The sequence below is a fragment of the Lutjanus erythropterus genome, chromosome 4 (assembly GCF_056507025.1).
Source record: "Lutjanus erythropterus isolate fLutEry1 chromosome 4, fLutEry1.hap2, whole genome shotgun sequence".
NCBI lineage: Eukaryota > Metazoa > Chordata > Actinopteri > Lutjaniformes > Lutjanidae > Lutjanus > Lutjanus erythropterus.
The window spans coordinates 20,750,581-20,764,496 of NC_139320.1; the positions used below are offsets into that span (position 1 = coordinate 20,750,581).

A 13,916-nucleotide genomic window follows, 5' to 3' on the forward strand; every position below is an offset into this window, starting at 1 on the left:
GAAAGTCTCTGAATGAAAACGTCTGAACATAAAGAATACACAACATAAACAAAATATTTCGTTTCTTTCAAGGGGCGGTGTGTTTTTTAATTAGAATTATTTATAATCATTAAAAAATAGTGATGAAAGTTCACTGTTTCGGTGACCTGTAGTGTTTGATAACCACAATTAAGGCATCCTTGCAAAAACGGTATGTTTATGTCTATATTCTTCTCTACTTGAGAGAAGAAAATTGGCCAATATATCCATATTAGAATTTATTTTTAACAAACAAAAGTGAAACATATTGAGAACACATCCTGTCAGTGCCTGTAAACGTGTCTCTCTAACCTGCAGTGCATTACTGTGCTCTCCTCCAGTCTTCTTCCCAGCAGTCTGGCTATAGCAGTGAACGAGTTGCTCATCCTGTAGATGTCTTTCCCGCAGCCTCCCAGCAAAGACGGGTAACGGTCGGTCAGAGCTCTGATCTCCAGCAGCAGCGTGTGGTGAAAGCTGTGCTCCATGCTGCCCAGAAGGGACACCAGGTAGACCAACGAGCTGTGAGCATGAGCCTGGAGAAAGGAGACAACACAGAGACAAGGTGTCAAAATGATGCGAAACGCTCCAAACAGGCGTTGCTTGAGCATTCAACAACTTTCTCGGTCTTTTGTTGCTCCTGTCCAAACTTTTTTGAAAAGTCTGTTAGTTTTTGTTGCCGGCACCAAAATCAGAATGAGTGTATATTTACAAGAAACAATGAAGTTTATCAGTCTGAACATGAAATATCTTGTCTTTGTTCTGAAAACATTTAAATATCCCAATGTCGCAACTTTTTGTGATTTGCAGTTTGTACAGAAATATGCAGTTTAATGGTTATTTCTGTTGTGGGTTGTTTGCGAGTGTACTAGTGTTTATAGGAATGCTTGAAAGCAATGTTTCACTACATGTGTTTTGGTGAAAAAAAAGAGTGCATATTATCTAATTCAACACACATTAGTTTTACACTTCCAAGCAGTTTGGGGGGTTTGGTGTAACTTCTTTTGTTTCTAAATAACGACAAACAAGAATAAATACAAACACATGCAGCTGACTCTTGGCAAACCTGGAAAATATAAACTTTTCCCAAATGGCTTTGCTTTCCCCACTGGTCTTTGAAATAACACACATACATACACATTTCATCATTCTCTGCCTGCTTTTTTGTGTAAACTGTGTCCAGAGTATAATATTCAACCTGTTCACCTTTGACATGGAATAATACTTAACTACTATTTGTTGTATTCATAACAGAAGGGTCCACAAGGGTCTCTTTTCATATGTATATGTATGTATTTCTCTTCACATATATAGATACTATACTTTTCAACTCACACATGTACTTGCACTCTCACTTATATATATTGAGACTTCCACACGTACATGTATTCTTCACTCCAGCATACTTAGATTCTTACATGTATGAACATATGTCATATTATCACACAGATATTTTATATATGATCTACTATCTCTTATATTGTCACTTTCACATATGTATATGTATGTACATTTTTTGGTATCCCGTTACTTTCGCTGACACAGGAAGTTCATGCAGGAAGTCACTCAAACCAGGAAATACATGAGCGAGACTTGCTCGACACTCAAGTTGGCTTCCAATTCAACAGTTAAGGAGAAAGTTAAGGGAAAGTGGAGCCACTGCAGGGGGGTACGGAAAGCCAGGAGACACATAAAGAATGAAATGAAGCTGAATGAATATGATCTATGTGGGACATAAACAAACAAGAGTTTGGTGATACTATCCTGCTAACCTTTATTTCACTAAAATACAATATTTGAATCCTTTTATCATCAGTTCCATCCCAAATTATTGTTAATAATTGATAAAAATTGTGGGGTAAGGGCACAAACTTTTTTTGGCTTCTCAAAGGGGGGCATGCCAGAAAAAGTTTGGGAACCACTGCTCTAATCTAGTCCAGATGTCTAATTATAGCTGTTTTTGATCTGGACCTGGCCCAGTGCAGAAAAAAGCAGAACAGTCTCCCTTTTTTGCATTTTCACAAATAGAATAAAGGTTTCACAAATCTGAAAGCGGGTTTCAGGCAGTGTTAAAGGGTTTACTTAAAATGTCTCACACACTTTCATTACAGAAAGAGATGTAAAAACGGAGGATCTGCCGCTCAGCAATGTAAGTTAAAGGTAGAGTCGGTATCATTTTTCCAAGCTGTTCGTAAATGCATCAGGATATCAAATACCAGCGTTTCTGGTTGGTGAAACATCCTAATCACAGTAAAATAATGTCTCTGCAGACACAGCCTCCACAACACACTTCTAGTGGGTCATAAATGATGATTGAAAAGGATTATGTTTATATTAAGCTATGCACTGTTTTTAAGGAAAATGTTGCAGAGTATAAATTTCCCCTTAAGTGCTGCATCTGAAGCTGACTTCAGAGTTCTGCAAGTCTTGAAAAATATGTGTCATGTATACACGTATAGCCCTGTAAATGCAATATGTACTTTCATTGAATCATAGTCTGCAAGGTTTCATCCGTACCCACTTTGGATCCTAACCCATTATTTAATAAAAACCAGACATTATAAAGTGGCGCAAACCAGTCAACACAGAAATCATTGTGATAACAGATAAACCAAGGTGACAGGATTTGGTAACAGCTCTCTTGCTGTGTTTTAAAGGCGAACCAAAGCCAACAAGACCCCCATCTGTGGACAAAAACAAAACCAGGGTTTATTTTAACTGAATTCTCTATGGTTATAAAAGCTCCCAATGCCTGGACTAAAAAAAAAGACAAACTGATTGATTGATGGAGGGACAGAAAGACGGACAGAGCCAACCTGTGCTCACAGAGCTCGGGCACACCTTGTAACGAGGAGAGAGGAATGCAGTTACTGCACAGTTTGGGCATGTTTCACAAGCACTCTCTGTAGGATGCTAAATTTATATGTGGATGCTAAAACTACCAGAAAAGGTAGAACTTGACTTTATACTGTTACAACATGCCAAGCAGGTATTTAGGAGTTTGAGAAACAGAAGCGTGCCTGGAGAGCAGGCTGCAGGTACAAAGACGTGTGTGCACCACAGTTCAGACTTTTATTGTCGAGACAATTTTACTTTTTAAGGACACGCTACGATATTTCCAAACATTACAGCATAAGGAGAACTTGCATCATTTACAGTTTGCAAATGAGACATTTTACAGTAATAATATTACAAAAGCCTGCCAGGTCATTTGAAGCCCTCCTTAATCATCGAACATGACAGATCGTGTTTAATTGTGTGGAAAAAGCACTTGGCTTTGATCTGATGTCTTAAACACATCACTGGTTTAACTCATGACCAAATTCTTATGTAAAACCCTGTTAAAGAGGACAATAACAGGAAGTTTTGAAAAAAAAAGAAGAAGAAAAAGAACTGTTGTATTTAATTATAACTGTTCGTGTTCTCCAAAAAATTATGGCAGAGTAACAGATACTCCTCCATAGTAACAGGACAGATACAGATCAGGAGAGAGAAGTCAGTTCTTTCTGCCTCATGTGCGCACAAACACACAAACATAAACACATCCTCTGAGAAAGACACAACTTGGCCCATTAATTTCCATCACTGCAGTATCATAATTCCAGCAACAATGGGAGCCAATCTCCTCTGGCAGTAGCACATGTGCGTGTGTGCAAGAGATATCTGTAAGTTTAAATACTGACTGATTCAGCTAACAAAAAAAAAAAGAAAAGAAAGAAAAAACTCCATCAGTCCAGCAACAAGCCAGATCCTTTCTCCATACCTCACTAACCTGTTTTTTTTTCTTTCATTCCCTGTTTGCTGGGTCGCTTAGTTTCCCCTGATTGTCCATCAGCACACTGATCTCTCTGCTTCCTTCTGAGCTGCAGTCTGGCACACAACCACGAACCTCTCTGCCTAACAAGCCACATGGAGATACTGCTGCGTGCGTGGATGTGTGCTATCCTTCCCACAGCGCATTAATTATTTGTGAAAATGAGTACATATATCGAGGGAGAGATGATTTGAACTCTGAAATCTAGATGCACAGACTATGAGGACTTTCAGCAAAGTAATTTAAGAGCATCAAAAATGATATTCCCTCAGCACAAAAACGCCACACTCATCGAAACTTGATGTTAAAAGTTAATGAACTAATTTAATACTCCATGTTAATGAAGAAGAATAAGACCTCCACCAAAAAACTCCAAGTATGTCAGTTATTTTGACTAAACAGATACTGTATGTCCTACTGCACGCTTGTTATTGGTTTGTACAGCCAGCGTCTCTACTTTTTAAAGCAATCAGGAACAAAGTGTCATGTTCTGTCTCTGTGCCAGTCAGTGTTGTGCACGAACCCACAACAAGAGTGGCGTTCACTGAACATTCTCATATTTTTTTTTGAACAGTGAACAGATCAGTTTGCGATTAATGAAAGTGAACATGAGTGTTGTTCACTCCTGAGAGAGATAACAGCCCTCACATTGTCAGCTGATTAAAAAAAAAAAAAAAAAAAGTGTGATCACAGCAAAGAGAGAGACAAAACCTGTGAATGTGGACAGAAATGTTGGCGTGGTGTGAAAACTCTGGTTGATCATGCAGCCTGAAGCTTATGAACTACACTGAAGAGTGGAGACTGTGTTACAGTGAGAAACAGACAAGCAGATCCACGTTCACACTCTTCTCGTCTCCCTCTTCATCTGCCTGCTGTTCTCACGTAGTACGGGGCCTTCAATTTGCACTGAAGAGTCGGAAATTTCAACTTTACGTGTTGTTGTTCACGTTTGCTGACTGCTACAGTGTAAAACCTTCTCAAATGATGTGAATTGATCTTAATAACTACAGAGTGTGTGAGTAATCCACGACTTGAAATTAAAACATGAATATCATGCACCAGTTAGAATGACATCATTATAAAGACCCCAGCGTCCCTGGTAGGAGGAGGAGGAGTGTGAACTTGCACAAGTTCTTGTTCGTGTTGCTGTTGTTTTTAATTATTATTTCTACTGGGTAACTAATGGTTTATAAACACTTCATTTCTGGCAGATACTGTCTCATAAGTGATGTGTTAATGAGGGGGTGGAGGGTAGCAGGTGACAGCAGAGGTTATGATGTGCATATGTAAAGGTGTGAGTTTTATGATGTGTTTAGATGAACGTAGAGGTGAAGATAGCACACAACATACTGGGAGGAGAGGCACAAAAAAAGTGAAGGTAACCTTTATAGATTACAAATTTTGGATTTCCATTTCAATGAATTTAAAAGAAATGTTGTAATACCTCAAATGGGTGTTTGTTTAACTTTGCCCAGTAACCATGAAGTTGGGATAAACAAACCAAAACAAAAAACGTTTCATTCTCTTTTTCAAGGTTTTATAATTTTATGAGCTATGAGCAATTTTTTAAAGTTTTATGTGCCCAACGAGGTAAAACTATCCATTATTTCTCAAAATACCTGATAATAATCATGTAGCTCTATCTTTAGACCACTTGGTCTAGACCATGGGTTGAGAACCAGAGCTCCATTTTTCTTAAATAAGTACAAAATAAAAGTATTTGCTTATTAGTCGAAATTTTATTTGCTGATAGAATTTTATGTAAACTATAAATTGAGTGACTAGAAAAACAGCAACATCTGTATGATCAGTCTTACTTTAACAAAATTGTTTGACTGTTGACTCTGCTGTACATTTTAAGGGTCTATATTTTGTGGTGATGTTGTGTTGGACTGCATGATATTGAAATTAACATCGAAAGACGGGCAATATGACCACAAACTATATCCTTACAATGACGACAGAATTCAATCAGCACATTTCTGAAAAAGCACTGGCACCAAAGAAACATCATCTCAGTTTCTCACAACTAGGATTTCCAACAGGACTGTTGGGCAGCATTACAGAGAACAGAGTACGATACAGGGGGCTTCTTTCTCTCAGCGTACTGATGAACAAGGTGATATATGCTGATCTAACAAGCAGTAAGTCCAGAAACACAATATATACTAACTCCCTTCAGGAGGTAAGGGAAGCCAGAGAGACTATTGTGCAATCCTCTTACAATCAAGCACAAATGCATCCCAATGAGAGTGTGTGTATGTGTGTGTGCGTGTGTGTGTGTGTAGGGCACAAACACAAACCCACAGGAGGTACTCTCCACTGCCATCAAGGCCTCTGTGGAGGCATTTCCCAGAAAAACATGGGTTATTTTCCAAATGGTTCCAATGTGAAGAAAGACAGGACACTGAGGTCTCAACAACTGCATGGGTTCATGTGTGTGTGTGTGTGTGTATGTGTGTACGTGTGTGTGTGTTGAAGCTGGGTTGGCAGGTTCCTCCACAAAAAAAGATTGAAGAGGAAGAGAGATTTTGGAGGAAAGGTTGCCCTGGAGTAAAAGAAAACTTTATTATGGTTTCCAGCACCATAATCTCTTGTGTGCGTATATCCATTTGGGTGTGTGTGCATGAGGAGAGGAACACATCATCTGAAATCAGTCGCGCTACATTCCCCCCCTTTTTGTTAAATTTACCCAAATTGATGTTAAACTGCCTTAAATGGACCCAAAGGAGCAGAGAGAGTGGAAGCCCTCACCCTGTCCGCTGTCACCTTCGTCACTACAGACTGACTGTAATGTGTGACTTCATCCTGACCACTATTACAGAGTGTTGCGTGGATAATCATCCATCACGTACTACGTCCGCACAACACAAGTTGATACAATTATCTCACACACTATATACCCATATGTCAGGCTAGCCCATATGTGACCTCCAGACCCTATAAACTCCTTCACAGAGGCTTCTCAGTGCATCTTATTAAAAAAAACAAAACACTTTTCCTACCTGTTATCCAGTAACATTATGCATCCACAGCATCCACAGTAAAGCGGAGATAACACTTATGTCATATAATGATATCTAAAATATAAGATGATACCTAGGCTCATAATATCACGATAACGACACAATATCAATATATTGCCCAATCACTCCCACCCTCTCCAGTCCATCAGTCAGCAGTGATGCCACCTTGCAGTTTGCTTCAGCTGCTCCTGTCATCAGCAGCTCAAGTGTTTTTGCAGAGGAGCCCAGGGGGGTCCGCTATAACTTGAAGGCTGAAACACCACTTTTTACATCAGACAAAGTGCTATTAGGGGCAAATGAGCAGCCAATTCAGCCGGGCAGCCAAGTTTTCGACCCGTGGCCCAAATGAGGCTCATGGGACAAATTTAGCCAATTTTGATTTTGTATGTCTTCACAAAATATATATTATTAGTAGAATAGTTTTCATGATGAATACATTACCAGGCAGGAAGTTCTGTCACAGTTCAGTTTAGTGCAGCTGAGGAGTTACCGACCTTCCACTGCATGCCCGTGTATGTTTGTGATGTTTACATCACTCCTTCCCTCTCCAGTCCATCAGTTAGCAGCCATGCCATCTTGCAGTTTGCTCTAGTTGCTACGCTAATTAACCTGTAATCAGCAGCTCAAGTGTTTTTGCAGAGGGGCCCAGGGGTCCACAGTCAGTTAATAGCCAAAACACCATTTTTTACAGAAGAAGTGCTATTAGGGGCAAATGAGCAGCCAAACCTGCGGGGCAGCCAAGTGTTTAACCTGTGGATTGGCCCAAATGAGGCTCATGGGACAAATTTGGACTACTCTGAACCCAAGTTTGACATTGTAAGTCTTAAAAAACGTATAGATGTAGTAGAAATAGTTTTAGCAGCCATAGTCTGAGGAATTATTACTGCTCCATCAAACTGATATAAACAAATACTTCACGATATCAGGCAGGACATTCAGATGATATTGTCCCTTTTTGAAGAAAAAATTTTCTCCTCTGTAATAGAGTTGAATTTAATAATAATTCAAATTAATATTCCCTTAAATTGTGTCACGCTTGCACCATTAGGTTACAGCTAACAGAGCTGCTCCTTAACTGTTCCTTAAAATTAGATTTCTCAGGCCCACCAGGACAGCAATTTGCTGTTTCTTCATCTCTGTTTAGCTGTAGAGAGACAGATGCCTCTGAGGAGTCGCTGTCTGTTTGTTTAGGACAGACATCGACTCCAGATGAACACTGATGTAGGTGTCAGACAGCCGTCACAGCCTCCGGATCTGCCTGGCCTGTCCGGTGTGAGACCGTGTTTTATACTTGGCAGGACAACAGAGAACAAGTCATGTGAGAGTGCAGCCAATTCCTCCCCACTCATTAAAATAATCACTCCTGCATGTTTCTGTGTGTGTGTGTGTGTGTGTGTGTGTGTGTGTGTGTGTGTGTGTGAATAACAACTGCCAAGCAGACTTAAGGTGCATTAATAGTGTTATTCCCATGACATTTTTACATGAATGTGTTTTTGTAGCCTGTCTTCTATCAGTTTACCACAAACAGCCAATCCACAGACAACACAGACATTTGCGGCACACAGCAACACACACCACCTGCATGTGATTTTGTGCATTTTCTGCTAAAATGCTCAGAATAAGACTGACTGTTATTTCCTTCAAACTCTTTCTTTTTCATCTTCTCTCCTTGTGTTCCTTAAAGGGAAAATTAACCTAAGCCCTTTTAATGTGAGTGTCTAGTCAGTGTTGATGGTAAATGTAGTCAGTTGAGGTTATATATTCCTCAGTGCATAGAAAGCTAAGCTCTTCTGATGCCCATGTTTCAGTGCATCACCAGCTTAGCCTAAACCTATTACTTAGCTGACAAAAATACTCATCCAGCACACCTCCTGGCTACGCAGAGGTGGAGGCTAGAAATCCAAGCTAAATTTTGCAGGATAGCCAGGATCTCTGGGCCAAGAACTCCTTTTCGGTGTGCCATTAATTGTTTACAGTCCAATTAGCAACTTGAGATGCGAGAAAAGAGTTGGCGCCTAATATGTACAAACAGAAATCTGCACATGAATGCAGATAATGCAACTAATAAAAAGCTAAACTGTCGTCTATTTTTTTTAAAATTCAGTCTCTGCTGGTCACATAATGAATTGCTGTCTGATTTTTGAACGGATGAAACAAATTAAATTTAACTTTAACTAAAGATTAGCCTCATGTTTTGTGTGTTTTGAGTATGTGTGTTTGTACCTCACTGATGATACCCACGGCACCGTGGATTTTGGCCATGTGACCCAGGAGAGCAGGACACTGTTGTCCTACAATCCTCAGCGCTGGTAGAAAGCTGACCAATGAGGAAGGGCTGGCCTGTGACACGTCCACGAGCGCACCCAGTAGGGCCTCGGTTAGGGATTGGTCTCCCAGGTAACTGACTAGTGTGGGCACCTGAGGGCTCAACATCTGTACAGGTGAGAAGTAACACAAATAGAGAGGAAAGAGAGTTAAAGCATTATTCATTTTTCTTGATTTTGATACTGAATTGACCCTCCCTATGACACAACACCTTTGGAAACTTGGTCAACTTTGTCCTTTCCTGTTGCCTGTACTAAAGTATACTATGTGCTTGACTCCTCTAGATTAAATATTAGCAAAACTAGCTAGTTCACCTGTATCAACTGTTAGCAAGCTACCATAGCCTCTTCATTCACAATGTAAGCTTATGAGAAAAAGGCTTTTTGAGCTGCAGTGCATCATATGACATTGTCATTACACAGTTTGGCCACCATTTCAGATTCAGTTGGATTTACTTCAAAGCCTGGCACTCTTCCTGAGGGCTTCAGCTCATCAATGTATTGTACATTTTTTTTTCAACATTAGCTAATATGTGACAATATGCATATGCCACTTTTACAGGTCCCCCAGCAACACCTCATCTTCACAATTTGGTTTTCTTTTCAACATATATATGAGCGTAGCACATAGCATATCAAAACATAGGAAACGTAAAGGGAGAATGGTCAATTTTCCTCCCAGTTTGGGCACCACAGTCACTTGACTCACAAACACTACAAAACAGAGGCTTTAGGTGTGTTTAATGAAGGCCGGAGGTGAGAGGAGTGACCTTGGAGCGAGATGAACCAACTGGTGACTAATAATAAACAATAGCTTGTCTGTCTTCCTCCTCATTATCGGGACTGGTCACACTGGGCTGCACTAGACTGGACTGGATCAGACTGACAATGCCCACCATCGGCGGCCTTCCTGCTGCTATTTTATGAGTCACTTGTCTGAATAATTGTGTTAATATCAAAAATATCTCTTCGTCATTGAGAAGATGTTTGATAAAAAGAAAGGCTGAAAACCACATCACTTCCAGTAAGTGAATATTAGGATGCAGATGATTTGATGACGAATGCAGCTGCAATCACAACGGAAATATTTAGTGTGTCTCCGTGTGGGGTGGAGATTAGAATAACTCCAGATGGCTGGTTGTGTGTCTCTAGTGCCATGTACTCTGTTTGCTGGTATGTGGTACTTTCCCCTCATGTTCAGAAAAACATGCAGGATTAAGGGAATTCCTACTGACAAATGTGCTCTTCTCATGCAAAACATTATTTCTTCACTTCACTAACTATGTTCCAGTGTAATTTTTCCACATATCGACATGAGGCAAAGTCGAGCGGTAAAAGGTCTGACTAAGCTTGGCTCAAAGGCAGAGATGTGACCAAAAAAAGCCACACACGTACTTTATTGTAAGCCAAGGCCAAGTTAAATGGAAATGTATACCCCAGAGGCTTAGTTCTGATTTAGTTGGATGGTGCTTTATTTTCAGATAACCCCAAAGTCTACTATTGTAACTACTACATCATTTAAAAAAAAATAGGTGTTTTAATTAGGTGTTTGTAGGTCATGGCTTCTTGAAACTGTTCCAAGGCCGACAAAGATAGCGCTAACAAAAAGCTTTTAAAATATATGATGAAGTTTTATTTGGGAGATTAAACTTTGCTCTCATAAATCTGTGTTTTTGAAGTGTTTAATCATACATTTACCACTTAAATCTCCCAGTAATATCTCTCTCCCCAGGCTCAGTGTTTTTTTTTTTTTTTTGTTTTCTTTAAGCTAATGGTCCTAATCCGCTGCCGTAACACTGTGCTTTATTTCTAACATAAAGCTACACCTAAAACTATGCAAACACTCACGAGTGGATGTTGCTCTGCAACCATCTGGATGAGTCTGATCAGGTGCTGCTGCTCCGATGATTCCAGCTGTGACATCACTGCAGTGAGGTTACCTAGGTGACGGTGGATGGTATCTGGTTGTCTGGGATAGACTGAGGGCAACACCCGTAACAACATGTGGTTACCTACAGGGAGAGAGAGGGGAGAGACAAAGACTTTGGTGAGCCACATAGCCGAATTCAAAACTGTACGCCATACATTTTTAAATACAAACTTGTCGACCACCATTTAAATATTGAAGCTGTTCACCAAAGACAACAGCAGTTAGACAGAGAAAAAAAAATATTTTGTGTCCAGTACGAGCAGTAGAAATGGAGACATAAGTCCAATGTGTGATAAAATGCCCAAAATATGATAAATTAGACATTAAATTATCCCCAAACCAACCCCCAGATTTCCTGTGGCAAAAATGTCAGATAAATAAACAGTATTATCATGCTTTTATTTAGGACATATACTATTTGTTTATGTTTTTATCCATTTTTATCTACTGTAATTCAGTTTACAGTGTTATTTCCATGGTGCTAATTCCACACACTGTACACCAGAGATTTTTGTTTTCTTTTTACTGTACGCATTATTAACTTTACTCTACGTAGGTATGCGCAGTTGACAGTTTATTAGGTGCACCTGGCTAAAACGAATGTACACAATACAACAGCCATGTGATAAATCTTCCCTTCATGAAGATTATAACTAATGATTGTTTTGATTAAAAATTGATCTGCTGATTATTTTCTCCGATGTAATTAAATTTGGCTTTCCTCAGGCTTTAATACTTGAACAATCATCCAGCTGTTTCAAGTTTTTCTCTCCATCAGACTTCTTGTTATCTGTTGCTGCACTCCCAGATCTCAACAATTATCTCAACTCTAATTTTATTACTACCAAGAGAATCAATGACCAAAGCTTTGAAAATAAGCCAGTCGTATGAGAGCAGAACTTTCCATTAAGCTGTTTGAAATATAGCTGTACTGCAACATTATGCATATTTACTGTAACTTAATTATTTTCTGCAGAAAACATATACATGTACATGGCCCCCAGTCATGATACAACATCTGTGTTTAGTGAATGAAACTTTCTCCATTTGTTGTCAATGTTCTGTCAGTGATGCTGATGCAGGAAAAAAGAAAGTCAGTGCTGACGCATGAGTGGACATAAAGGCATTTGTAAATCACCACGCAGCCCAACAAAACCCACGCCGTTACCCAACAGCCTTTGACTCACGTATGCAACATCTTTAAATAATTCACATCCCGGAACAAAGACTCTTGTTTTCAAATGGTAGGTTCATTATTGGTGACATTTCAAGATTTCAAACAATGGCTTTTGTGTCCTACAGTGAAACAAACACCAGACAAGCAGATATTGTAAATTTAATCTTTAACCACAGTAACATTTTGAAGCTCATAATAATAAAAGTTGTGTAAAATAAAGGTTTATGTCACAGGACTGAATGTTCAGGGATTTATTCTAATACTCTTTTATTAAATTTACTGAGTGAAGAAAGACAAAAGAACAGACTGATTTTTAAAGGATGAAGTAATGAACACTTGTAATATAACAAATAAGTTTTCAGCTTGAACACATAAGGTTGCATGTTGAGTCCCATATGATGATAAATTAGATTTGTTTGGATAAACTTAATTTATTCATGGTGGACGATGATGGACGTGCTGCAAGTTGGATGGGTATCATCAGGATTTTATCGGTGCTACTACTCTTACAGATACTGCTTATCGATCTGTGCACTGCTGTCCACTGATAACACTAAAACTTTCAATTCAAGAGCAGCTCAGCCGCCTTTGACATCTTGAAAGCAGTATTTATCACATTTACAGTATTTATAGCATTTTTCATATCCGGTCCATTATACAGTGAACTTTTGTCACATTTGATCAAATCTTACAGCAGGAGCCTAAATAAATGAGTATTAATGGGATAAGCAGGTGAATCACAGCTATAAATCACTTTAACCACAGGCTGATCCTGGAACAGAATGAACAGAGAGGACGGACTGTTCTGTACTGTTCTGTACAGAGGCAGAGGAGGAGGAGAAGACTGCCCATAAATATCTAGAATATGACCATTGGCCCTTTTTATGTCCCTTTCTCTTACCTTTCATCATAGATCATACTGCATAACATCACAAACATACAGCAGCCGTCTCTACACTTATGACACAAATCACCATAAAAAGAGACAGATACAGTACATGTGCAGAAAGAGAGAGCTGGTAATAACCATAAAGTTAAGACTGTAGCATTTACAGGTCTGTTCAGAGGAATGTTAAAAGGCAGGAGGAGACGATGAGGGTCTGCACAGAAACGCACTGAGGAGGGTTTATAGAGCTTATTTGTTAGAGCACACATCTGAACACACAGGCAGTACACCTGAGACACAACCTGGCTGGACTGAATATATTCTTTTGATTTTTGATTAAATATTGACTTACTGAACCATATTTTATTTTGTGAGACTGCCTTATTTGACTCCCACTTTATCTCCCTACAGCTGTATCTGACCTTCATACCTTCATTCCAGCTTACACCCAAACCCATCATCATGGCTTACAAATGTCAATAAAATATCCTGTAATGACCTTTGTTTCCTCAGCACACAAAGACGGCATTTTTGAAAGGCTGCTCGGACGTTTTCCAAGAAAACTGAGAACAAACTGATCTGACAAACTATTGTTAACTTCATGTGAAGGGGCAGGAGAGGACATGGTGGCTTTTCTTTTGCTGTGCTGTTTCCCAAATGTCACATTAGAATTCCAAGGTGAGCCACAAAAGAAAATGACAAATTCTGCAGAGACACTTAACTTTAAATACAACAATATAGCTA

General features: G+C 39.3%; 1 protein-coding gene across 1 annotated transcript in view; it reads right to left on the reverse strand.

Annotated features, from left to right (window-relative positions):
- Positions 1–13,916, reverse strand: part of veph1 (ventricular zone expressed PH domain-containing 1) — an 84,463-nt gene that overhangs the window by 38,383 nt on the left and 32,164 nt on the right. The window contains exons 4-6 of the mRNA XM_084716382.1: positions 11,028–11,191; positions 9,079–9,288; positions 331–551 (exon numbers count right to left, since the gene is read on the reverse strand). Coding sequence (XP_084572508.1) covers positions 331–551; positions 9,079–9,288; positions 11,028–11,191 — 595 coding nt within the window. The remainder of the gene's footprint in view (positions 1–330; positions 552–9,078; positions 9,289–11,027; positions 11,192–13,916) is intronic.